Source organism: Heteronotia binoei, chromosome 12 (assembly GCF_032191835.1).
Source record: "Heteronotia binoei isolate CCM8104 ecotype False Entrance Well chromosome 12, APGP_CSIRO_Hbin_v1, whole genome shotgun sequence".
NCBI lineage: Eukaryota > Metazoa > Chordata > Lepidosauria > Squamata > Gekkonidae > Heteronotia > Heteronotia binoei.
In genome coordinates this window covers 9340972-9363942 of record NC_083234.1, presented here as the reverse complement: position 1 = coordinate 9363942, position 22971 = coordinate 9340972, and the positions used below count along the sequence as shown (strand labels likewise).

Sequence of the window (22971 nt, the reverse complement as noted above, 5' to 3'; positions counted from 1 at the left end):
CGAAGGCGTTGGATCAAGATGCAATCGCACGCAGCCGTTGACTGATTAAGCTTTGAAGACCCAAAACAACACAAGCCCGGCTAATGATCTGCCTTCTGACCATTCAACCGGTTGAACGGCTTCTGCCCCAGTCTTGGCACATGCACAGTCTTTGCCACGCCCTTCATGCTAGCCACCAGCCTAGGGTTGCCAATCCCCAGGTGGGGGCGGGCCGGGGGATCCCCCAGGTTGGAGGCCCTCCCTCTACTTCAGGATCATCAGAAAAGTGGGGGGAGGGAAATGTCTCCTGGGCACACCATTATTCCTTGTAGAGACTAATCCCCCTAGGGTATAATGGAAAATTGATCTGTGGGAAGCCGGAGCTCTGTTGAAACACCTTTCTTTTAGATAGAGGCACCAAATTTGCATCAGAGCATCCAATGCCTCTCCCCAAAATACCCTCCGAGTTTCAAAAAGATTGGACCGGGGGGTCCAGTTCTACAAGCCCTCAAAGAAGGTGCCCCTATCCCCCATTATTTCCAGTGGAGGGAAGGCATTTAAAAGGGGTGCAGTCCCTTTCAATGTGAATTCCCCTCATAGTTCAACGATGCTTGTCACAACCTTGTTGCTGACTCGTCCCCCAATGTCTCCTGGCTCCACCCCTGAAGTCTCCTGGCTCCACCCCCAAAGTCCCCAGATGTTTCTTGAATTGGACTTGGCAACCCTACACCAGCCCCTCATTTCTGATTATAGAAGAAGAAGACTGCAGACTTATACCCTGACCTTCTCTCTGGATCAGAGACTCAAAGCGGCTTACAATCGTCTCTATCTTCTCCCCCCACAACAAACACCCTGTGAGGTGGGTGGGGCTGAGAGGGCTCCCATAGCAGCTGCCTTTTCAAGGACAACTCCTGCGATAGCTATGGCCGACCCAAGGCCATTCCAGCAGCTGCAAGTGGAGGAGTGGGGAATCAAACCCGGTTCTCCCAGATAAGAGTCCATGCACTTAACCACTACACCAAACTGGCTCTCTTGTGGTGGGGCTGAGAGAGCTCTTGCAGCAGCTGCCCTTTCAAGGACAACCTCTGCGAGAGCTATGGCTGACCCAAGGCCATTCCAGCAGCTGTGAGTGTAGGAGTGGGGAATTAAACCCGGTTCTCCCAGATGAGAGTCCATGCACTTAATCACTACACCAAACTGGCTCTCTTGTGGTGGGGCTGAGACAGCTCTTGCAGCAGCTGCCCTTTCAAGGACAACCTCTGCAAGAGCTATGGCTGACCCAAGGCCATTCCAGCAGCTGTGAGTGTAGGAGTGGGGAATTAAACCCGGTTCTCCCAGATGAGAGACCATGCACTTAATCACTACACCAAACTGGCTGTCTCGTGGAGGGGCTGAGAGAGCTCTCGCAGCAGCTGCCCTTTCAAGGACAACCTCTGCAATAGCTATGGCTAACCCAAGGCCATTCCAGCAGGTGCAAGTGGAGGAGTGGGGAATCAAACCCAGTTCTCCCAGTTAAGAGTCCGTGCACTTAACCACTACACCAGACTGGCTCTCTGTGTGTGTGCATGCACGTGAACAGACAAAGCGACACCACCAAGCTCATCTTCTGCATAACTCAACTAGAGTACTTACGAGGTTATCTCTGTGGCATCTGGAAGTCCTGTAAAGGAAAGACCTGGGGGTTAATGCATGGAACACCCATCATAGAAAGTAGAGGCTCTCTCTCCTCTGAAAAGAACTCCCATTCTCTTTTAAGGACACAAGAAGAGCCCCGCCGGATCCAGTCAACAGCCCATCTAGTCCGGCTTCCTTTCTCAAATGATGGCCAACCAGTTCCTCAAACCCGGTTCTTCCAGATAAGAGGAAGAAGACTGCAGATTTATACCCCGCCCACCTCTCTGAATCAGAGACTCAGAGCGCCTCACAATCTCCTATATCTTCTCCCTCCACAACAGACACCCTGTGAGGTGGGTAGGGCTGAGAGGGCTCTCACAGCAGCTGCCCTTTCAAGGACAACCTCTGCCAGAGCTACAGCTGACCCAAGGCCATTCCAGCAGCTGTAGGTGGAGGAGTGGGGAATCAAACCCGGGTCTCCCAGATAAGAGTCTGCACACTTTACTACCACACCAAACTGGCTTTCTGCCAGAAGAAGAAGACTGCAGATTTATACCCCACCCTTCTCTCTGAATCAGAGACTCAGAGCGACTTACAATCTCCTATATCTTCCTCCCCCACAACAGACACCCTGTGAGGTGGGTGGGGCTGAGAGAGCTCTCACAGCAGCTGCCCTTTCAAGGACAACACCTGCCCGAGCTCTGGCTGAGCCAAGGCCATTCCAGCAGGTGCAAGTGGAGGAGTGGGGAATCAAACCTGGTTCTCCTAGATAAGAGTTCGCACCCTTAACCACTGCACCAAACTGGCTCTCATGTGCAGTCCCTTGAACTGTGATGCCCGGAACTCCCTTTGGAGTTCAACGATGCTTGTCACAACCTTGTTCCTGGCTCCACCCCCAAAGTCCCCAGATATTTCTTGAACTGGAACTGGCAACCCTACTCTCCCCTCATTGGACTGCCCCAAACTGTCCCTCGGGTGGCTTGGCTGGAGCACCTGCCCTATGGCTGTCCTCGCTGACCCCACTCTGCCCCGTGACCTTTTTCTGGAGTTCTTGGTGGATAAACTGGTGAAGCGTGGCTGGAACGGCAGTGCAGAGATCGGCCCTCCTCTAACCGGCCAGGTTAATCGGGTATTTATTACCCACTACAGTTTGGGGCTGGGAGGTTGCCCAGAGGAGGCTGGGTGGTACAGTAGGAAGGGCCGAGGGTCGTCAACTTCCAGATGAGTCCTGGTAGTACAGCTGATCTCCAATCTACAAGACCAGGGCCCCTGGAGAAAAGAGCCAGAACCTGAAAGACTAACCAAATTGGGGGCAGGGGAGAAGCTTTTGTGAGTCACTGCTCCCTTCTTCGAATAGCTCTAAGGAAAGACCAACCCCTGCCACTAGTTTTGTTACTCTTTTATTAGACCCTTCCTCTTTTCTACTGCTGCAGACGGACTAACACAGTCAGCTACCCATCTCGGTCCATCTCCACGGAGGGCACTGTATTTAGCCCTACAGGTATCTGAAGAAGTCAGCAGTGACAAGGAGGAGGAGGAGGAAGGAGGGAGAAGGAGAGGAGGGGCAGGGGGAGGAGGAGGAGGAGAAGGAGAAGAAGAAGATGATGGTATGGGATTTATACCCTCCCTCCACTCTGCATCTCAGAGTCTCAGAGCGGTCACAATCTCCTTTACCCTCCCCCTCACAACAGACACCCTGTGAGGTAGTTGGGGCTGAGAGACCTCTCCCAAAACTGCTCTTGAGAGAACAGCTCTGAGAGAACTTGTGACTGACCCAAGGTCACTCCACCAAATGCATGTGGAGGAGTGGGGAATCAAACCCATTCTCCCAGATAAGAGTCCGCGCACTTAACCACTACACCAAACTGGCTTTCCAGAAGGAGAAAGAGGAAGAGAAGATATTGGATTTATACCCTCCCTCCCCTCTAAGTCACAGAGTGGCTTACAATCTCCTTTATCTTCCTCCCCCACAACAGACACCCCATGAGGTAGTTGGGGCTGAGAGAGCTCTCCCAAAACTGCTCTTGAGAGAACAGTTCTGAGAGAACTTGTGACTGACCCAAGGTCATTCCACCAGATGCATGTAGAATCAAACCCGGTTCTCCTGGATAAGAGTCTGCACACTTAACCAGTACACCAAACTGGCTCTAGAGAGTCAGCCTGGGAGATGCAGGTTCGAATCTTCACTCAGCCATCAAGCTCACTGGGCAGCCTTGGGCCAGTCACTGTTTCAACCAGTCCGTCTTAACAGGGTTGTTGGATTTATAGCCCACCCTATACTCTGAATCTCAGAATGGTCATAATCTCCTTTGCCTTTCCCCTCAACAGACATCCTGTAAGGTAGGTGGGGCTGAAAGAGCTCTCTCAGAAGCTGGCCTTTCAAGTACAGATCTGAGAGAGCTATGGCTGACCCAAGGCCATTCCAGCAGCTGCAAGTGGAGGAGTGGGGAATCAAACCCAGTTCTCCCAGATAAGAGTCCGCTCACTTAACCACTACACCAAACTGGCTGTTCGTTATCAGTGCCAGTGCAGTGTAGTGGTTAGTGTTAGACTAGGAGCTGGGAGATCCAGGTTCGAATCCCCACTGCCATGGAAGCCTGCCAGAGAACCTTAAGCCACTCAGCCTAACCTAGGGTTGCAGGGAGAATAAAAACAGAGGCGAGGAAGACAACGGAAGTTGCTTTGGGTTCCCATTGGGGGAAAAGGCAGGGTGTAAACAAAGAGCCCCGTGGTGCAGAGTGGTAAAGCTGCAGTACTGCAGTCGGAGCCCTCTGCTCACAACCCGAGTTCGATCCCAGCGGAAGCTGGTTCAGGTAGCCGGCTCCAGGTTGACTCAGCCTTCCATCCTTCCAAAGTCAGTAAAATGAGTCCCCAGCTTGCTGGGGGAAAGTATAATGACTGGGGAAGGCAATGGCAAACCACCCCGTAAAAAGTCTGCCGTGAAAACATTGTGAAAGCAACATCAACGACTTGTGCTTTACCTTTTTAAACAAAGTATGTCAATAACTAAAACCATAGGGCTGGCAGAATGCAGACAAGCAAGATCCTGACACCTTTCATTCGAGAGAGAGTTGGCCCAGGTTTCGCCCTGTAACCAGTTTCCGGTGCCAGGGCTTCATCCTGGGAGATTCGGAGCCATAAAAAACATAGGAGTGGTCAACGCCAATGCCGGGAATTATTAGGAAGGGAATTGAAAACAAATCAGCCAGTATCATCACGCTCCTGTATAAATCGATGGTGCGGCTTCATTTGGAATACTGTGTACAATTCTGGTCACCGCACCTCAAAAAGGATATTATAGCATGGGAAAAAGTCCAGAAAAGGGCAACTAGAATGATTAAAGTGTTGGAACACTTTCCCTACGAAGAAAGGTTAAAACGCTTGGGGCTCTTTAGCTTGGAGAAACGTCGACTGAGGGGTGACATGATCGAGGTTTACAAGATTATGCACAGGATAGAGAAGGTAGAGAAAGAAGTACTTTTCTCCCTTTCTCACAATACAAGAACTCGTGGACATAGCTGAGCAGTCAGGTTAGAACTAATAAAAGGTAGTACTCCTTCGCCCAAAGGGTGATTAACTCATGGAATTCACTGCCACAGGAGGTGGTGGCAGCTACAAGCTTCAAGAAGGGATTGGATAAGCATATGGGGCAGAGGTCCATCAGTGGCTATTAGCCACAGTGTATTGTTGGAACTCTCTGTCTGGGGCAGTGATGCTCTGTATTCTGGGTGCTTGGAGGGGCACAGTGGGAGGGCTTCTACTGTCTTGGCCCCACTGGTGGACTTCCTGATGGCACTTGGGTTTTGGCTACTGTGTGACACAGAGTGTTGGACTGGATGGGCCATTGGCCTGATCCAGCATGGCTTTTCTTTTGTTCTTATGTGTCTTCTGGGCATATGCAGAACGCCGTGCTTCACTGCCAGAGCTCCTGTTTCAGATCTCAGTGCATGTGGAGCCTTTCAACAGCTGAGTTACGTTGGGAATGCATCTCGAGAGCATTCGCTGCAGTTCCTTGTTGTGGGCTTGCGATGACGCCAGCAAGGGTTTTTCCACCCCAGCCAGCCAGGAGGCCTTCCCAGGCGAGCTGGAATGATTCCCAAGCAAGTCTCGACACCTGCCCGCTTATAAAAACAATCAACCTCTGGCTTTATTAGGAGGGAGGGCAGAGAGCCAAGGACACACCTCCACGTGTTGGGTTCATGAGCAGCCTGTTCCTTTCCGCAGCCGCACGACAACAGAGAAAGTCAACCCATGGAATCCTTCCTGATATGGGGGTGCGCCACAGTGGGGGATGTTCCTCCCGTCGAGGATTTCTGCTCCCGCAGCCTGAGTGGGGATGAGAGCAAAAGGTGGCAAGCCCTACCTGGCTTGGGATAGGGGTCTTTGAGGGACCATCTGGTCTCCTATGTTCCTGCCCCAGGAATTAAGATCCCAGGGAGGGGCTCTCCTGACCAATCAAAGATGCTCACCTGGTGGGCCCACAAGACAGGGCCTTTTCGGTGGCAGCTCCGCAATTGCGAAACAACCTCCCCGGTGAGCTGCACCTAGGGCTGACAAGCCCCCGGGCTGGGTTTCCCCCACCCTGGAGGTTCTCGGCCCGCCGGTCCACATTGGGCCGGTGGGGGGAACCTCTCCCAATGTCACTGGCATGATGACATCACCCGGAAGTGATGTCATTGCACTGGTGATGTTGCTCGCTGGCCGTTCTAGGCGCTTTCGAGAAAACTCTATGGTTTTCCCAGATATTCTAACGATTTTTTGGGGGGGGACTCTATGGTACCATAGAGTTTTGCCCTCCCAAATCGCTAGAGCGTCTGGGGAAAACCATAGAGTTTCCCCAGAAATGCCTAGAGTGGTCGGCGAGCAACATCCCCGGTATGATGATGTCACGCGCGCAAAATAAGTCCCCCACCGGAGTCTGCAGGGAACTTGGCAACCCTCACTGTCAAACTTCAGCAGTCAGTTGAAGACTGTTTTATTTAGGAATTGATTGGATTAATGCTCGTTTTTATGGATTGGCAGGCCCTAATTAGAGATTTCAAAATGCAGGGTTTTACTTGCTTGTCTTCATTGTTGTTTTATTTCCATTGTAAGCTGCCCATATCTCTGCAAGATAGAAGGATGCCTAACAGATGTTTTTAATAGATATATAAATGAGGCCGCCTCCTTTGGCTGGTAGTGGGGATGCCAACCTCCAGGTAGTAGCTGGAGATCTCCTGGGATCACGCATTGCTTTCCAGGAGACAGAGATGAGTACTCCTGGAAAAAGTGGCTGCTTTGGAAGGCAAACTCTATGGCAGTATGCCCCAATGAAGTCCTTCTCCCTCCCCAAGCCCTGCCCTGGTTCCATCGCCAAATCTCCAGGAATTCCTTAACCCTAAGGTGGCCACTCTAGCCATCAGGCTGTGCACCGCTTCTAGCGCACTGTTGGCACTCCAGAGAGGAAGGCCACCTAGCCAAGATTTGGGGTAAACGCTATACAGCACCTAGCTGTTCCAAGCACTTGAAATTTAAGAGTATGAACAGCGTCTTCAAGCCCTTGGGCCCCAGTTTCACACAACCCAATCCCCCCCCCCCAATACATAGCCACTCTTTGCAAAATCTAGGAGCTGCAGGTGCAAATCCTGCGGATAAGCTGGCCCCTCCTCTGCTGGAATTCCTGCACCACTGTGCAATTAGCCTCCCCCCACCCTCAACTCCTTGCTTTGCGGGAGGAGGCTCACATTCCCTTTGCTGTTATCCGAGGCTTACCTTCCTTCTGCTTCATGGCTGGCTCAGAGTTCCAGGGACAAGGTCCAGCATGCACTGTCAACTTAAACTGGAGAGCAGGCCCCGCCTTCCTGAAGGGATCGCGGAAGTTTAATGTTTAAACAGGACGGGAGTCTTCTGCCTAACCTGGCTGCCTCCTTCCTTCCCGTCCCAGGAGTGGATCCAGGGAATAATAATAAAAATGAACCCGGCAAAGAAGATCGGCAGGATACAGCAGCCACGTTCCCAAAAATGGAAAGCAACCACCCGCAGCACTGGAAGACAGACGTGTGGCAAGGGGGGGTGTAGTTTACCCCCTGCCAGGGCCAGCTCGAGACCATCTGGCACCCTAGGCAAGGTTAACTTCTGGCACCCCCTCCCCCTGCACTGATAGCATCACCAAGTCACACGGGGGGGGGCACCCAATTTGGTGCCCACAGAAGACAGGCACCCTAGGCGATTGTCTAGTTTGTCTTATGGCAGTCAGCCCTGCCCGTAGGGTTACCAAATCCGACTCAAGAAATATCTGGGGACTTCGGGGGTGGAGCCAGGAGACTTTGGGGGTGGAGCCAGGAGCAAGGGTGTGACAAGCACGATTGAACTTCAAAAGGAGTTCTGGCCATCCCATTTCAAGGGACCGCACACCTTTTCAATGCCTTCCCTCCATTTGGAATAACGAAGGATAGGGGCACCTTCTTTGAGGGCTCAAAGAATTGGACCCTTTGGTCCAATCGTTTTGAAACTTGGGAGGTACTTTGTGGAGAGGCACCAGGTGCTATGCTGAAAATTCGGTGCCTCTGCCTCAAAAAACAGCTCCTGTAGAGCCCCAGATACTTACAGATCAATTTTCCATTATACCCTATGGAAATGGGTCTCCGAAGGGAAGAATGGAGTGCCCAGCAGACATTTCCCTCCCCCTGCTTTCTGATGACCCTGAAGCGGGGGGAGGGCCTCCAAACCGGGGGATCCCCTTCCCCCACCTGGGGATTGGCAGAACTACCTGCGCATGCTCAGAGGCACACTCCAGCTCACTCTGACTTCATGTTTATGGTATGCTGCCCTCCTGCATTTTAAAAGAGATCAGATTAAAAAGGGTTGCGAAGGAAAACGTGACAATAAAAAGACTTGGGGTGGAGCTCCAGTTCCAAGAACAGGCTCTGGGAACGAGCCGTTGCTATCAATTTCATTCCCCCGATGCAGATTTTCAGATCTGTATCTAAGTAATGCAATTTCTATCCGCTGCTGCGAACCTTTGGAAGTGGATTTTGCCATTTCACATGGTCAAATCCAGGTGCAAAGTGGATTGGAACTGCATTACTTATTGTGTGTGAAAGCACCCGATCGTTTCCCCTCCGCTTGACACTTGCTCGAAGATGCTAGATGACCTCGGGTGCCAGCTTTTAAGTACGCAAAACATGCCTCTCTTACTTAGCAGAGCGGATCTGCTGGATCCAGGGCCGGCTTGTGGGAGTCAGCGAAGTAGGCATCTGTCTGGGGCACCATCCCCGCTCTCACCAACCCGAACATGGCTCGGCCCATCCATTGCCCGTCCCTTTCCCTCTTCTCAGCTCCCTTTGAAGAAGGGACTGAGTGTTTGCGCTTCTCTTGCACGTGAGAAGATCATAGAAGGGGGTGCCAGCTCAGGGGTTCGCCTGGGGCACAAGAAGAAGAAGATGATATTGGATTTATATCCCACCCTCCACTCCGAAGAGTCTCAGTGCGGCTCACAATCTCCTTTCCCTTCCTCCCCCACAACAGACACCCTGTGAGGTAGATGAAGATATTGGATTTATATCCCGCCCTCCACTCCGAAGAGTCTCAGAGCGGCTCACAATCTCCTTTCCCTTCCTCCCCTGCAACAGACACCCTGTGAGGTAGATGAAGATATTGGATTTATATCCCGCCCTCCACTCCGAAGAGTCTCAGAGCGGCTCACAATCTCCTTTCCCTTCCTCCCCCACAACAGACACCCTGTGAGGTAGATGAAGATATTGGATTTATATCCTGCCCTCCACTCTGAAGAGTCTCAGAGCGGCTCACAATCTCCTTTCCCTTCCTCCCCCACAACAGACACCCTGTGAGGTAGATGAAGATATTGGATTTATATCCCGCCCTCCACTCTGAAGAGTCTCAGAGCGGCTCACAATCTCCTTTCCCTTCCTCCCCCACAACAGACACCCTGTGAGGTAGATGAAGATATTGGATTTATATCCCGCCCTCCACTCCAAAGAGTCTCAGAGCGGCTCACAATCTCCTTTCCCTTCCTCCCCCACAACAGACACCCTGTGAGGTAGATGAAGATATTGGATTTATATCCTGCCCTCCACTCCGAAGAGTCTCAGAGCGGCTCACAATCTCCTTTCCCTTCCTCCCCCACAACAGACACCCTGTGAGGTAGATGAAGATATTGGATTTATATCCTGCCCTCCACTCCGAAGAGTCTCAGAGCGGCTCACAATCTCCTTTCCCTTCCTCCCCCACAACAGACACCCTGTGAGGTAGATGAAGATATTGGATTTCTATCCCGCCCTCCACTCCGAAGAGTCTCAGAGGGGCTCACAATCTCCTTTCCCTTCCTCCCCCACAACAGACACCCTGTGAGGTAGATGAAGATATTGGATTTATATCCTGCCCTCCACTCCGAAGAGTCTCAGAGCGGCTCACAATCTCCTTTCCCTTCCTCCCCCACAACAGACACCCTGTGAGGTAGATGAAGATATTGGATTTCTATCCCGCCCTCCACTCCGAAGAGTCTCAGAGCGGCTCACAATCTCCTTTACCTTCCTCCCCCACAACAGACACCATGTGAGGTAGATGAAGATATTGGATTTATATCCCGCCCTCCACTCCGAAGAGTCTTAGAGCGGCTCACAATCTCCTTTCCCTTCCTCCCCCACAACAGACACCCTGTGAGGTGGGTGGGGCTGAGAGGGCTCTCACTGCAGCTGCCCTTTCAAGGACAACCTCTGCCAGAGCTATGGCTGACCCAAGGCCATTCCAGCAGGTGCAAGTAGAGGAGGGGGGAATCAAACCCGGTTCTCCCAGATAAGAGTCCGCACACTTAACCACTACACCAAACTGGCTCTCCAAGAAACCCTAGTGTGGGCCTGGCTGGATCAGACCAGCAGTCCATCTTGCCCGCTATCCTTTTCCCCAACAGAGCCAACCAGGCACCTCTGAGAAGCCCACTCAAGTCGCCAACCACCAGGTGGGACCTGGAGGTCTCCTGGTATTACGATCAATCTCCAAACAAAGATTAGCTCTCCTGGAGAAAATGGCTGCTTTGGAGGGTGGATTCTAATGGACTGTACCATGGTGCGGTTTTATCCCTCCCCAGACTTCAGCCCTTTCCCGTTCCAGAGCTGGCAACCCTAAAGCCCACAAGCTGGTATTTTGCTTCTGGAGTTAGAGGTTCCATTCACAGATAATCATCTTAGTCTGTCTCCCATGAATTTGCCTTCTAAAAACTAGGGTTGCCAGGTCCAACTCAATAAATACCCGGGGACTTTGGGGGTGGAGCCAGAATCAAGGATGCAACAAGCACAACTGAACTCCTAAGGGACTTCTTGCCATCACATTTAAAGGGATCGCACGCTTTTTAAACGCCTTCCCTCCACTGGAAATAATGAAGGATAGGGGCACCTTATTTTGGGGCGCATAGCATTGGACCCCCTGGTCCAATCTTTTTGAAACTTTGGGAGTGTTTTGTGGAGAGGTGCTATGCTGCAAATTTGGTGGTTCTACCTCAAAAAACAGGCCCCCCCATGGCCCCAGATACCCACAGATCAATTCTCCATTATACCCAATGGGAATCGATTGCCATGGAGTACAATGGACTGCCCAAGAGACATTTCCCTCCCTCCCCCGCTTTTTTATGACCCTGAAGCGGGGGGAGGGCCTCCCAACTGGAGGATCCCCTGCTCCCACCTGGGGATTGGCAACGCTACTAAAAAGCTATCCAAGCCAGCCATCTTGTGGCAGTGAGTTCCTAAAACGTATTATGCATTTCATGAAGTTTATCCTTTGGTCTGTGTCTCCAGCCCCCCACCCTCACCCCCACACCTCCAGCAGCTGAATTTTACACCCGTACAAAAAACAGCTATAGGAACTCTTTCTGGTGATCGAGAGGGGCGGAAAAAGACACACAGGAACCGTTTGTGTTAAGCTGGAACAAAGTGCTTTTAGTATTGTGGAGGCACAAAGGCAAAACAGTTCCCTGCCCGTTCTCTTCCTGCGTCCTGCAGTCGGTGTCTGTCCCCAAGCAGTCGATCCAAACCCTTGTCCAGAAACCTGGTGTGAGACCAGCAGCAGCCCAGCCACGTCCCTCCGTTTCCCTCCTGCTTTCCAAGAGAAAGCACCAACCATCCCAAACACACCTTGGAGGAGACAGAAGACATGACACCTAACGGCACTAAGGCTGACTCCACACTCCTTTTGCTCCGGGCCAGGCTTCCGTTTCTGTGTGGAGCAAGCTGGCAATTTCACACCAGTTGCTCCGCACCGCCATTTTGCGTGGGGCAAACCCACGATTTGCCGTGCCACAGTGCAAAAGAGGTTTACACTGCAGCGCAGCAAATCCTGTGTTTGCCCCCCCCCCCCGGCAAAAATAGCAGTGCAGAGCAACTGGTGCGAAATTGCCAGCTTGCTGCGCGCAGAAACGGAAGCCTGCCCCGGAGCAAGGTGAGTGTGGAATCAGCCTAAGTTTCTTCCTACTGAGTCTGACGCAGACCCCTTGGGCTAACAAGGTCAGTACTGGCTGGCAGCTGCTCACCGGAGCGTCCGTTGGAGGCCTTTCACATCACTTCCTGTCAGATCCCTTTTTAACTATAGATCCCAGAGATCAAAACTGGCATTTTATTGCATGCAAATAGATATTCCACCTCTGAGCTACAGTTCCCCTCCCCAAGATTAGAAATACAGCAAGGACAGAGGATATGGCCAGCTAAGGAACTAAAACAGTAGAGCACCATTCCCGACATGACGTCTGCAGCGATATAAAGAAACTGTTCCATCCCTTGGCCTCAAGCGTGGCTGCAGGAGACATTGTGGCCTTCTAGGGAGGGGAGAACTTTTTTGGGGGGGGGTGGAATAAGGCATGCTCTGTGAGGTATCTGTGTCTATAACGGAGAACCTGTTGGGTGAGCCTGGGCTACAGAACCATCAAATGGATCCCTCAGTTTCATCTCAACCTCATGAGATCCCTCTATCTCCCTTCTCAGTGTTCCCATTTACCTCATGGCTGGGCATGACCTTAAACCAGGTCTCTCATCAGATTTAATCAAGAAGAAGACGACTGTAGATTTATACCCTGCCCTTCTCTCTGAATCAAAGTCTCAGAGCAGCTTACAATCTCCTTTATCTTCCTCCCCCACAACAGGCACCCTGTGAGGTGCATGGGGCTGAGAGAGCTCTGACAGAAGCTGCCCTTTCAAGGACAACTCGTGAGAGCGCTGTGGCTGACCCAAGGCCATTCCAGCAGCTGCAAGTGGAGGAGAGGGGAATCAAACCCGGTTCTCCCAGATAAGAATCCACGCACTTAGCTACTACACCAAACTGGCTCTCAAGTATGTTAGGTTCATGTCAGGTAAGGATGGTAATTTATCTGCTTCTTGCGGGTGTATGCTTTCATTCTGCCTCAATTTGGAAGGATGCAAAAACAAACCTATTATGTCAAGAAACCTACTGTGGTGATTATCCTGTGTGCGCTGGGAGTGATATTGGTCTGAGGACCTTTTCAGAGTTGGCTTATGAAGAAGTTGTAAAGGCAGAGGAACGCAATTCAAACCGGTGGTTGCGGGAAGGAAAGAATTTCTCCTTTGAAGCTGACGCCATGGAAGGACTCCGTTTGAACTTTACACTTGAGTCTGAGTACTCCTTACAGACTGTATGAAGATTGTTTCCGGAGTCATCCTTTGATATTGTTTATATGGGATTGTTCTTTGTTCTTTAATGTCTGAATGCTGGTATTTAGTTCGGATGTTTTCTATAATATAATGTATTAATTTTTGGAAGTTGTTAATCGTCCCTTGACACAATAGGTTTGTTTTTGCATCGTTGCTTCTATTGTGTTGCCGTTGTTCAATTGCTTGTCGATTTGGAAGGAGCACAGAAGGCTGCTGGCTCAGTTCTAGGGTTGCCAACTTCCAGGGGGGACCTGGAGATCTCCTGGAATTAAGAACTTTTCTCCTGGCGAAAAAGATCAAGCCCCCTGGTGAAAGTGGCAGCTTTAGAAGGTGGACTTTATGGCGGTATACTCCCCTGAGCTCTGGCCCCTCCCCAAACCCTGCCATCCTCAGGCAACCCAGCTCCGCCCTTAAATCTTCAGGAATTCCTCAATCGGGAGTTGGCAACCCTATGGTTAACCCATGCCTCTGGAGCCTGTGTCTCTGTGGGTGCACACGGGTCACAGTTTATTTGTATGGGAAGGCCGCTCTGGAACTGCACCCCAGCGTGCTCCAGGAAAAAAATGGTTTGGGCCGTTTTTAGCAGAAGCCAGCGGGGCAAAAAGGCATTCTCAAGTTTGAAAAACACAAACAGCAAGACAAAGGCCTGAGTTGTCATTTGAAATTGCGATCAGTCTTCCTCGGCAGAGCCAGGCTTGGGGAGCAGGAGAAAGCCTGCAAATGGCTCCAGTGTTCAATTGCACCGTTGTCTGCACCTTATGGCTTTCTTCCTTCTCCCAAATCGCTTCTCCCTGTCTGGCAGCATCTCCAGGAGATGAGGGAGCCGACGGTAAGAGCAGAGATCCCCGCTCAGTGGCTGGGGAACTGCCTGTGGCTCTTCTGAGCGCCCAGTTTCAGGGCGGTGGGCGAGGGCCTTGCCCGGCAGGGGCTGCAGTGGGCAAGGGGTTCCCACCTCGAAACAGCCGCTACCGGTGAAACAGGGAAGCCGGAAGCTTTTCCGAGTCGCAGAGCCGAGCACCAGGGATGGAAGTCAACGTGGCTCTTTCGGACGACGCTAACAGCAACTGTGGGGCACTCCACCTGGGGCCCTGCCGGCTCAGAGCGCCCCCTGCTGAATCTTGCCCAGCATCCTCTTGACCTCGTTCTCCACCCGCATGAACTTGGCCTTCTTAAAGGGGTTGGCCGTTTGGCGGCGGCTGCTCTTCAGGTCCTCCAGGAGAAGTCGGAGGTGCTGCTGAACCCGGTCGCGGTCCCAGACGGGCAGGTTCTTCTGGACCACGTTCAGGATGATGGCCCAGTAGTCGGAGACGTCGGCCCCCATCGTCAGGAAGACCAGCACTTTGACGCCGTCCCGGTCTTTGCGCAGCTCGTGCAGCGCCTGCTTGCCCTCCTCGCTGATCTCGTTGAAGTACAGACTGGCGAGAGAGAAGAAGAAGAAGAAGAAGAATTGCAGATTTATACCCCGCCCTTCTCTCTGAATCAGAGTCTCAGAGCGGCTCACAATCTCCTTTCCCTTCCTCCCCCACAACAGACATCCTGTGAGGTAGTTGAAGATACTGGATTTATATCCCGCCCTCCACTCCGAAGAGTCTCAGAGCGGCTCACAATCTCCTTTCCCTTCCTCCCCCACAACAGACACCCTGTGAGGTAGATGAAGATATTGGATTTATATCCCGCCCTCCACTCCGAAGAGTCTCAGAGCGGCTCACAATCTCCTTTCCCTTCCTCCCCCACAACAGACACCCTGTGAGGTAGATGAAGATATTGGATTTATATCCCGCCCTCCCCTCTGAAGAGTCTCAGAGCGGCTCACAATCTCCTTTACCTTTCTCCCCCAAAACAGACACCCTGTGAGGTAGATGAAGATATTGGATTTATATCCAGCCCTCCACTCCGAAGAGTCTCAGAGCGGCTCACAATACCTTCCTCCCCCACAACAGACACCCTGTGAGGTAGATGAAGATATTGGATTTATATCCTGCCCTCCACTCCGAAGAGTCTCAGAGGAGCTCACAATCTCCTTTCCCTTCCTCCCCCACAACAGACACCCTGTGAGGTAGATGAAGATATTGGATTTATATCCCGCCCTCCACTCCAAAGAGTCTCAGAGTGGCTCACAATCTCCTTTACCTTCCTCCCTCACAACAGACACCCTGTGAGGTAGATGAAGATATTGGATTTATATCCTGCCCTCCACTCTGAAGAGTCTCAGAGGAGCTCACAATCTCCTTTCCCTTCCTCCCCCACAACAGACACCCTGTGAGGTAGATGAAGATATTGGATTTATATCCCGCCCTCCACTCCGAAGAGTCTCAGAGTGGCTCACAATCTCCTTTACCTTCCTCCCTCACAACAGCCACCATGTGAGGTAGATGAAGATATTGGATTTATATCCCGCCCTCCACTCCGAAGAGTCTCAGAGGGGCTCACAATCTCCTTTCCCTTCCCCCCCCCCCACAACAGGCACCCTGTGAGGTAGATGAAGATATTGGATTTATATCCTGCCCTCCACTCTGAAGAGTCTCAGAGGAGCTCACAATCTCCTTTCCCTTCCCCCCCCCACAACAGACACCCTGTGAGGTAGATGAAGATATTGGATTTATATCCCGCCCTGCACTCCAAAGAGTCTCAGAGCGGCTCACAATCTCCTTTCCCTTCCTCCCCCACAACAGACACCCTGTGAGGTAGATGAAGATATTGGATTTATATCCCGCCCTCCACTCCGAAGAGTCTCAGAGGGGCTCACAATCTCCTTTCCCTTCCCCCCCCACAACAGACACCCTGTGAGGTAGATGAAGATATTGGATTTATATCCCGCCCTCCACTCCGAAGAGTCTCAGAGGGGCTCACAATCTCCTTTCCCTTCCCCCCCCCCACAACAGACACCCTGTGAGGTGGGTGGGGCTGGAGAGGGCTCCCACAGCAGCTGCCCTTTCAAGGACAACCTCTGCCAGAGCTAATGGTGAACCCAAGGCCAATCCAGCAGGGGCAAGTGGAGGAGTGGGGAATCAAACCCGGTTCTTCCAGATAAGAGTCCACGCACTTAACCACTACACCAAACTGGCTCTCAGAGGAAGGAAGTTGAAGTAGAGGCAGAGGAAGGAAGTTGAAGCAGCCGTCAAGGCCTTTGGGCCCAAGAAGCGAGAGAAGGATGAGGAGAAAATACTCCATAGGAGGAGCTATCGATATGGGATAGTAATAGCGTTGTGAGGCCATGCTTGGGGGACCGACGGGGGGGGTGCCAACATCACATGCAGTTATGTCACTTCTGAGGAGCAACCCAGAAGTGACATAGGGTAAACTCTAGGAATCACTGGGAACACAATGGTAAAACCATAGAGTTTTTGACAATTCCAAGAGCTACCCTCCATCACTTCTGTGTTTCTCCTGGATGCGACATACCAGCGAACACATAACCTTTTTTTTTTTTTAAATTGAATTCCAAAGGGAGTTCTGGCCATCACATTTAAAGGGAATGCACACCTTTTAAATGCGTTCCATCCATTTGGAAATAATGAAGGATAGGGGCACTTTCTTTGGGGACTCATAGAATTGGACCCCCCAGTCAAATCTTTTTGAAACTTGGAAGGTGTTTTGAGGAGAGGCCCCAGATGCTGTGCTGCAAATTGGGTGCCTCAACCTCAAAAAAGCTGCCCCCTGAGCCCCAGATGCCCATGGATCAATTCTCCATTATACCTCATGGGAATCGGTCTCCATAGGGAATAATGGAGTACCCAGCAGACATTTCCCTCCCCCCCCCTTGCTTTCTGATGACCCTGAAGCAGGGGGAGGGCCTCCAAAACGGGGGCTCTCCTGCCCCCATCTGGGGATTAGGCAAAGCAAGAAAAACACCGTGCACCAAAATGTTGCAGTATACATGCAAAACACTCTTTTACTCAACCACTGTATCACTATAATTCTTAAGTGTCCTTCAAAGCAAGGAAACAGTCCTTAGTAGAAACTCAAACTTTAAATGTTGCCAGGTATGAAAAATCTGTTGTCTTTCTGTTGAGAGACGCAGATAGCCCGGCTGTTCCTCTTTGAAGAGTAATTCAACAGGTGTTTCTACGAAGGACGGTTTACTTGCCTCGAAGGACATTTAAGAATTGCAGCAATACAGCGGTGGAGTAAAAGAGCGTTTCGCACTTCCATTGCAACATTTGTTGGGCGGTGTTTTTCTTGCTTTGCCTAAACTCCACACTGCAAGTTTCCTTCTTTACCGCCCACCTGGGGATTGGCAACCCTACACTGTGCTCTGCTGAGGCCCTCGTCTCTCCAAACTCCACCCCCCCCAAGGCTCCACCTCCAAATTTCCAGGAATTTCCCAACTAGGGTTGCCAAGTCCAATTCAAGAAATATCTGGGGACTTTGGGGGTGGAGCCAGGAGACTTTGGGGGTGGAGGCAGGAGACATGAGGGGTGGAGCCAAGATCAAGGCTGTGACAAGCATAATTGAACTCCAAAGGGAGTTCTGGCCATCACATTTAAAGGGACGGCACACCTTTTCAATGCCTTCCTTCCATAGGAAATAATGAAGGATAAGGGCACCTTCTTTTGGGGCTCATAGAATTGGACCCCCTGGTCCAATCTTTTTGAAACTTGGTGGGTTTTTTGGGGAGAGGCACTAGATGCTATACTGAAAAATTGGTGCCGCTACCCCAAAAGACAGCCCCCCTCAGAGCCCCAGATACCCGCGGATCAATTCTCTATGATTTTCTATGGGAATAAATCTCCCTAGGGAATAACAGAGTTCCCAGCAGACATTTCCCTCCCCTCCCCCCGCTTTCTGACGACCCTGAAGCGGGGGGAGGGCCTCCAAACCAGGGGATCCCCTGCCCCCACCTGGGGATTGGCAACCCTATTCCCAACCCAGAGCGGGCCCAGACAGGTTGTGGGGGGGCGGGGGGAGGAAGCAGAGACTCACTGCACTTTCTCCAGCGTCGCGTGCCTCTTGGCCTCCTCCACCAGGGCCAACGCGGCTTCGTCGGTCACGTAGTTGTAGGCCACATCCAGCTCCCGCAGATGCTTGTTCTGGGCCAGGTGCTGGGCGATCACCTCCACCCCTTGGTTCCCCAGCGAGGTGTGCAGCAGCGACAGGTGACTGAGGGAGCGGTTGGCGGCAATGGCTTCCGCCAGGAAGAGAGCCCCCTGCTCCGTCAAGGGGTTGTCGGCCAGCCTGAGGAGGAAAACGCCAACAGAGCAGACCGTGAGCATCTGGTTTAGGGTTGCCGACCTCTGGGTGGTGCAAAACCGGAAGAAACCATTCTATAAGTTTAGTTTATTAAATTTATAGTTGAGTTGAGTTTATTAATACCCCGCTCTCCCCGTCGAGGCAGGCTCAGGGCGGCTTACAACGTTGGTCATAATAACCATAAAAGACTAACACATTGGTAAAAAAGGTAAAGGTAGTCCCCCTGTGCAAGCACCAGTCGTTTCCGACTCTGGGATGACGTTGCTTTCACAACGTTTTCACGGCAGACTTTTTGCGGGGTGGTTTGGCATTGCCATTGGGGAGGGACGGTGGCTCAGTGGTAGAGCATCTGCTGAGTAAGCGGAAGGTCCCAGGTTCAATCCCCGGCATCTCCAACTCAAAAGGGTCCAGGCAAGTAGGCGTGAAAAACCTCAGCTTGAGACCTTGGAGAGCCGCTGCCAGTCTGGGCAGACTCTGATGGACCAAGGGTCTGATTCAGTAGAAGGCAGCTTCATATGTTCATATGTTCCCCAGTCATCTACACTCCCCCCCCCTCAAGCAAGCTGGGTACTAATTTTACTGACCTCGGAAGGATGGAAGACTGAGTCAACCCTGAGCCAGCTACCTGAACCCAGCTTCCGCTGGGATCGAACTCAGGTCGTGAGCAGAGAGTTCAGACTGCAGTACTGCAGCTTTACCACTCTGCACCACGGGGCTCTTATAACGCATTGGTACCTCATAATAATAAAATCAGTCAATTAATAAAACAATTTAAAACAGCTGGTGCTAATAACATTTTGGTGTTAACTCAGTTACCCTGGCTTCAGTATTTCCTGGATTCCTTTTGCTGTTGTCGGCCTCAAAGGTCAGCTGAAAGCAAGCCGGAGTAATAAATACAATAAAGACAAGTCTCACGGAGAACTGTGGAGGCTGCTTCTGAATGTTTAGACCAGAGGTGGCCGCGCTTGCTTAACGTAAGAGCCACATAGAATAAATGTCAGATGTTTGAGAGCTGCAAGACATGAACATCAGATGTTTGAGAGCCACAAGACAGGAAGGAAGGAAAGCAAATAGATGGGGGGAGGAAGGGAGAGGTGGAAAAAAAGCAACTTTAACTTTAAATGCATTCTCCAAGTCACTGGCTGGCTTGGCCTGAAGAAATTATTTAAAGAGACAAATGTTTTTTCCAAGCCGGATGGTGGGGTGGTGGGGGCTTTGAGAGCCACACGTAGCTCCTGAGCCACAGTTTGGCCACCCCTGGTTTAGACTCATGCATGCCTAAAATTGTGAGCTTCAGTTCCAGGAGAATAGTTGTCTGAGGAAGAATTATTATCAAAACATGCATATTTCGCCTAGGGGTCGTGTTGAGCATTGAGATTGCTGTGTGGGACAAGATATTTCTGTATTGCAGCCTTTTCTTCAAACTTGGCATTTTGGACTTTCAAGATGGACCTTCTCTTATGATGGACTTGTGATCAATTGTTCTTTATTATTATACCCTGGTACAATATATTGCGCTCACTGTAGTGTTTTGCACAATTATGTCACAATAGAGAATAATCGCTCAGAAAAGTTTTCCTGGTTAGAAGCCTTGTCTTTATTTGCATTTATTACAGCACGGTTTCCTCCAGCTTTGCTCAACCTAGCTGTGCTCCTGTTGTTTTGCTCAACCTCCAGCCGGGGCCTGGAGGTCTCCTGGAATGACAACCCATCTCCAGACAACAGAGATCAGCTCCCCTGGAGAAAATGGCAGCTTTGGAGTGTGGACTAGGGTTGCCAAGTCCCCCCACCACCACAGCCTCTATTGTACCATAGAGGTTACCCCCTCAGGGCTCTGCCATCTCAGTTCCCTACACTAGGAGATCATATAGTTATCCTTAACTTTGGGTTGCCAACAGGCCTGGAGAACATTTACTGTCCTGCATCTCGACCTGTGTTATTAGTGAGAGGCTGCTTCGGCGGGCCGCTGCGCCGGCCCCCTGGGTCCCACAACGATGGGACCGATGCCACAGGGACGGGCTCGAAACACTCTATAACCCCTCAAAAGAACAGCAGTCTAGCTCGCTTCCCCCGAGCCCTGCCGCCATAAGCCTCAAGGGGGCTCATTTTGCAGCATCTCCCGGTGGGAGGGTGGCACCCGCACGGGACACATATCAAATGAAAGAGGGGGCGCAGGGCTATCAGAAACAGCCGGCGGAGGGAGTCGGGAGCCCACCCCACTGGGGGATCCACACCCCGAAAGTGATGAAGGTGGCGCAGATAGAGCCAACAGAGCAAACAGGACAAAATAAATAGGCTGCATTATGCAGCACAGTTGAGAAAGTGCCTTATCCCGTATACTGATGAAGTAAATACAGGATTTGAGAACAAAATTGCACCAGAAGCCTCAAGGACAAAATAAATAGGCTGCATTATGCAGCACAGTCTCACTGGAATCTGACTGGCTTCTCAGCGTGGAACCCGTTCTCTCTAGTCTTCTCACTTTGAAAAAAGTAAAAAAAGAGTTTTATTTAACTTTATTTCCACCTTTCCCTCTCTATAAATAATCTTGGTGTTTCCGGCGGTGATATTTGGGGGATTTTTGGGGACGTCACAGGAAGTGCTGTGAAGTCACTTCCTGTTTCCGGCAGTGGCATTTGGGGGAAATGATGTCATTGGGGGAAATGATGTCACAGGAAGTGATGTCACTTCCTGCTTCCGGCAGGTGGCGCGGGGAAAATGATGTCACAGGAAGTGATGTCACTTCCTGTTTCCAGCGGTGGCATGACGTCACCGGAAGTGACGTCACTTCCTGTTTCCGGCGGCGCACACGCGCCGCGCACACGCACACACACATTCCTTCCCCCCTCAAGGTGTCCCTGGCTGGCCTGCAGATATTATGGCCACCCTACTTGGGGGTAAAGCTTAGGAAGGCCAGGGACTTCAGTTGGCTATTCTGCCAAGAAGTCTGCCCTCCCCAGGACTCAAATCTAGCTGTCCTGCTGCAGATCAACACAGCAACTCTCTGAAAATTTCTCCAGAGAAACCGATTTCTGTAATTCCATTAAATCTCCAGGCCTCACCTGGAGGTTGACAACCCTACCACTTAAGTACCATTCTAGTTGTTAACTGGCTGCCAACCAAATAGCATTAGAAGGGGCAGGACCCTGATTTCCCGACTGGGAATGAAAGTCCCCTCTGACCACGCCCCCTTTTCACACTCACCGTAATGTGCTCACCGCGCATTTCTCATGCAAGAGCAGGTCTCGGATCTCTTTGCAAGCTTCTGGCCCCAAACTGTTGAGCTGCAGACTATTGAGAGGTGTGTGAGAGAAAATACGTCAGCGTTTAATACTAGATCAGCCATGCAATCCCCTTCCTGTCTCATCCCCTCCCGATCACAGTTTGCCGCCCTCTGGTGACAGGAGAAACGACAGTCCAAGGAGCATTTGAAAATACCCTAGATATTCCACAAGCTCCCATATCCAAAGAACCTGATTGTGGGCAAAATCTAAGCACCAACCAGCACCTGTGAGATCCATGTACTCACAGGAAGGAATTCTTGCCTGTAACCAGACCGTTTTTGTAGAAAAAACCCCAGCAGGAATTCATTTGCATGTTAGGTTGCACCGTGTGACATCACCATTATTTTTCATACAAAAAGCCCAGCAGGAACTCATTTGCATATTAGGCCACACCCCTCGACACCAAACCAGCCGGAACTGCGTCCCTGTACGTTCCTGCTTTAGAAAAGAGAGCCCTTTCAAAGTGCCTTTCAATGTTGTAATGGAATGCCGTTTTTGCCCAGAGTATGAAAACGTTGTAAAAAGGATTTTTGTAGCTCGAAGAAGCCTGTGTGCAACAAGGGTTCCAGTACGACCTTGTTCTTTTCATTCTGGCTGCATATATTGAGAGACATTGATCAATTGCAGAACTATTTCACTAGGATTCCTTAGAATGAACTGAGCAATGATTATCAAAGATTTCAGTTCACGGCTGGCATCATCATTAGGGTTTGTAGAATCTTTCGGGCTCAAGTGCTGTGTTCTACTGGAGAAAGTTTTTCTTCCAGACGTTTCGTTCTCAGCTGCGGAGAACATCCTCAGTGGCATTGCAGCCGGAGCAGGCGCTCAGACCTTCTTGGCTGCTGTGCATTGAGATACTGGCATCATCATTGCACTCCATGCACAGCAGCCAAGAAGGTCAGAGCGCCTGCTCCGGCTGCAACGCCACTGAGGATGTTCTCCGCAGCTGACAACCTCTGCCAGAGCTATGGCTGACCCGAGGCCATTGCAGCAGGTGCAAGTGGAGGAGTGGGGAATCAAACCCGGTTCTCCCAGATAAGAGTCCGCGCACTTAACCACTACACCAAAGAAGAGGAAGAAGGTATTGGATTTATACCCCACCCTCCACGCCAAATCTCAGAGCCTCAGAGCAGCTCACAATCTCCTTTACCTTCCTCCCCCACAACAGACACCCTGTGCGGTGAGTGGGGCTGGAGAAACCTCTCACAGAAGCTGCCCTTTCAAGGACAACCTCTGCCAGAACTATGGCTGAC

General features: G+C 51.2%; 2 protein-coding genes across 2 annotated transcripts in view; both read right to left on the bottom strand.

Annotated features, from left to right (window-relative positions):
- Window positions 1-12578, bottom strand: part of NHERF4 (NHERF family PDZ scaffold protein 4) — a 25718-nt gene extending 13140 nt beyond the window's left edge. Inside the window, exons 1-2 of the mRNA XM_060251677.1 lie at window positions 12574-12578; window positions 7345-7362 (exon numbers count right to left, since the gene is read on the bottom strand). Of these exons, the coding sequence (XP_060107660.1) occupies window positions 7345-7362; window positions 12574-12578 (23 nt within the window). The remainder of the gene's footprint in view (window positions 1-7344; window positions 7363-12573) is intronic.
- Window positions 11502-22971, bottom strand: part of NLRX1 (NLR family member X1) — a 24749-nt gene continuing 13279 nt past the window's right edge. The window contains exons 6-8 of the mRNA XM_060251676.1: window positions 21639-21725; window positions 18168-18419; window positions 11502-14659 (exon numbers count right to left, since the gene is read on the bottom strand). Coding sequence (XP_060107659.1) covers window positions 14341-14659; window positions 18168-18419; window positions 21639-21725 — 658 coding nt within the window. The 3' untranslated portion in view covers window positions 11502-14340. The remainder of the gene's footprint in view (window positions 14660-18167; window positions 18420-21638; window positions 21726-22971) is intronic.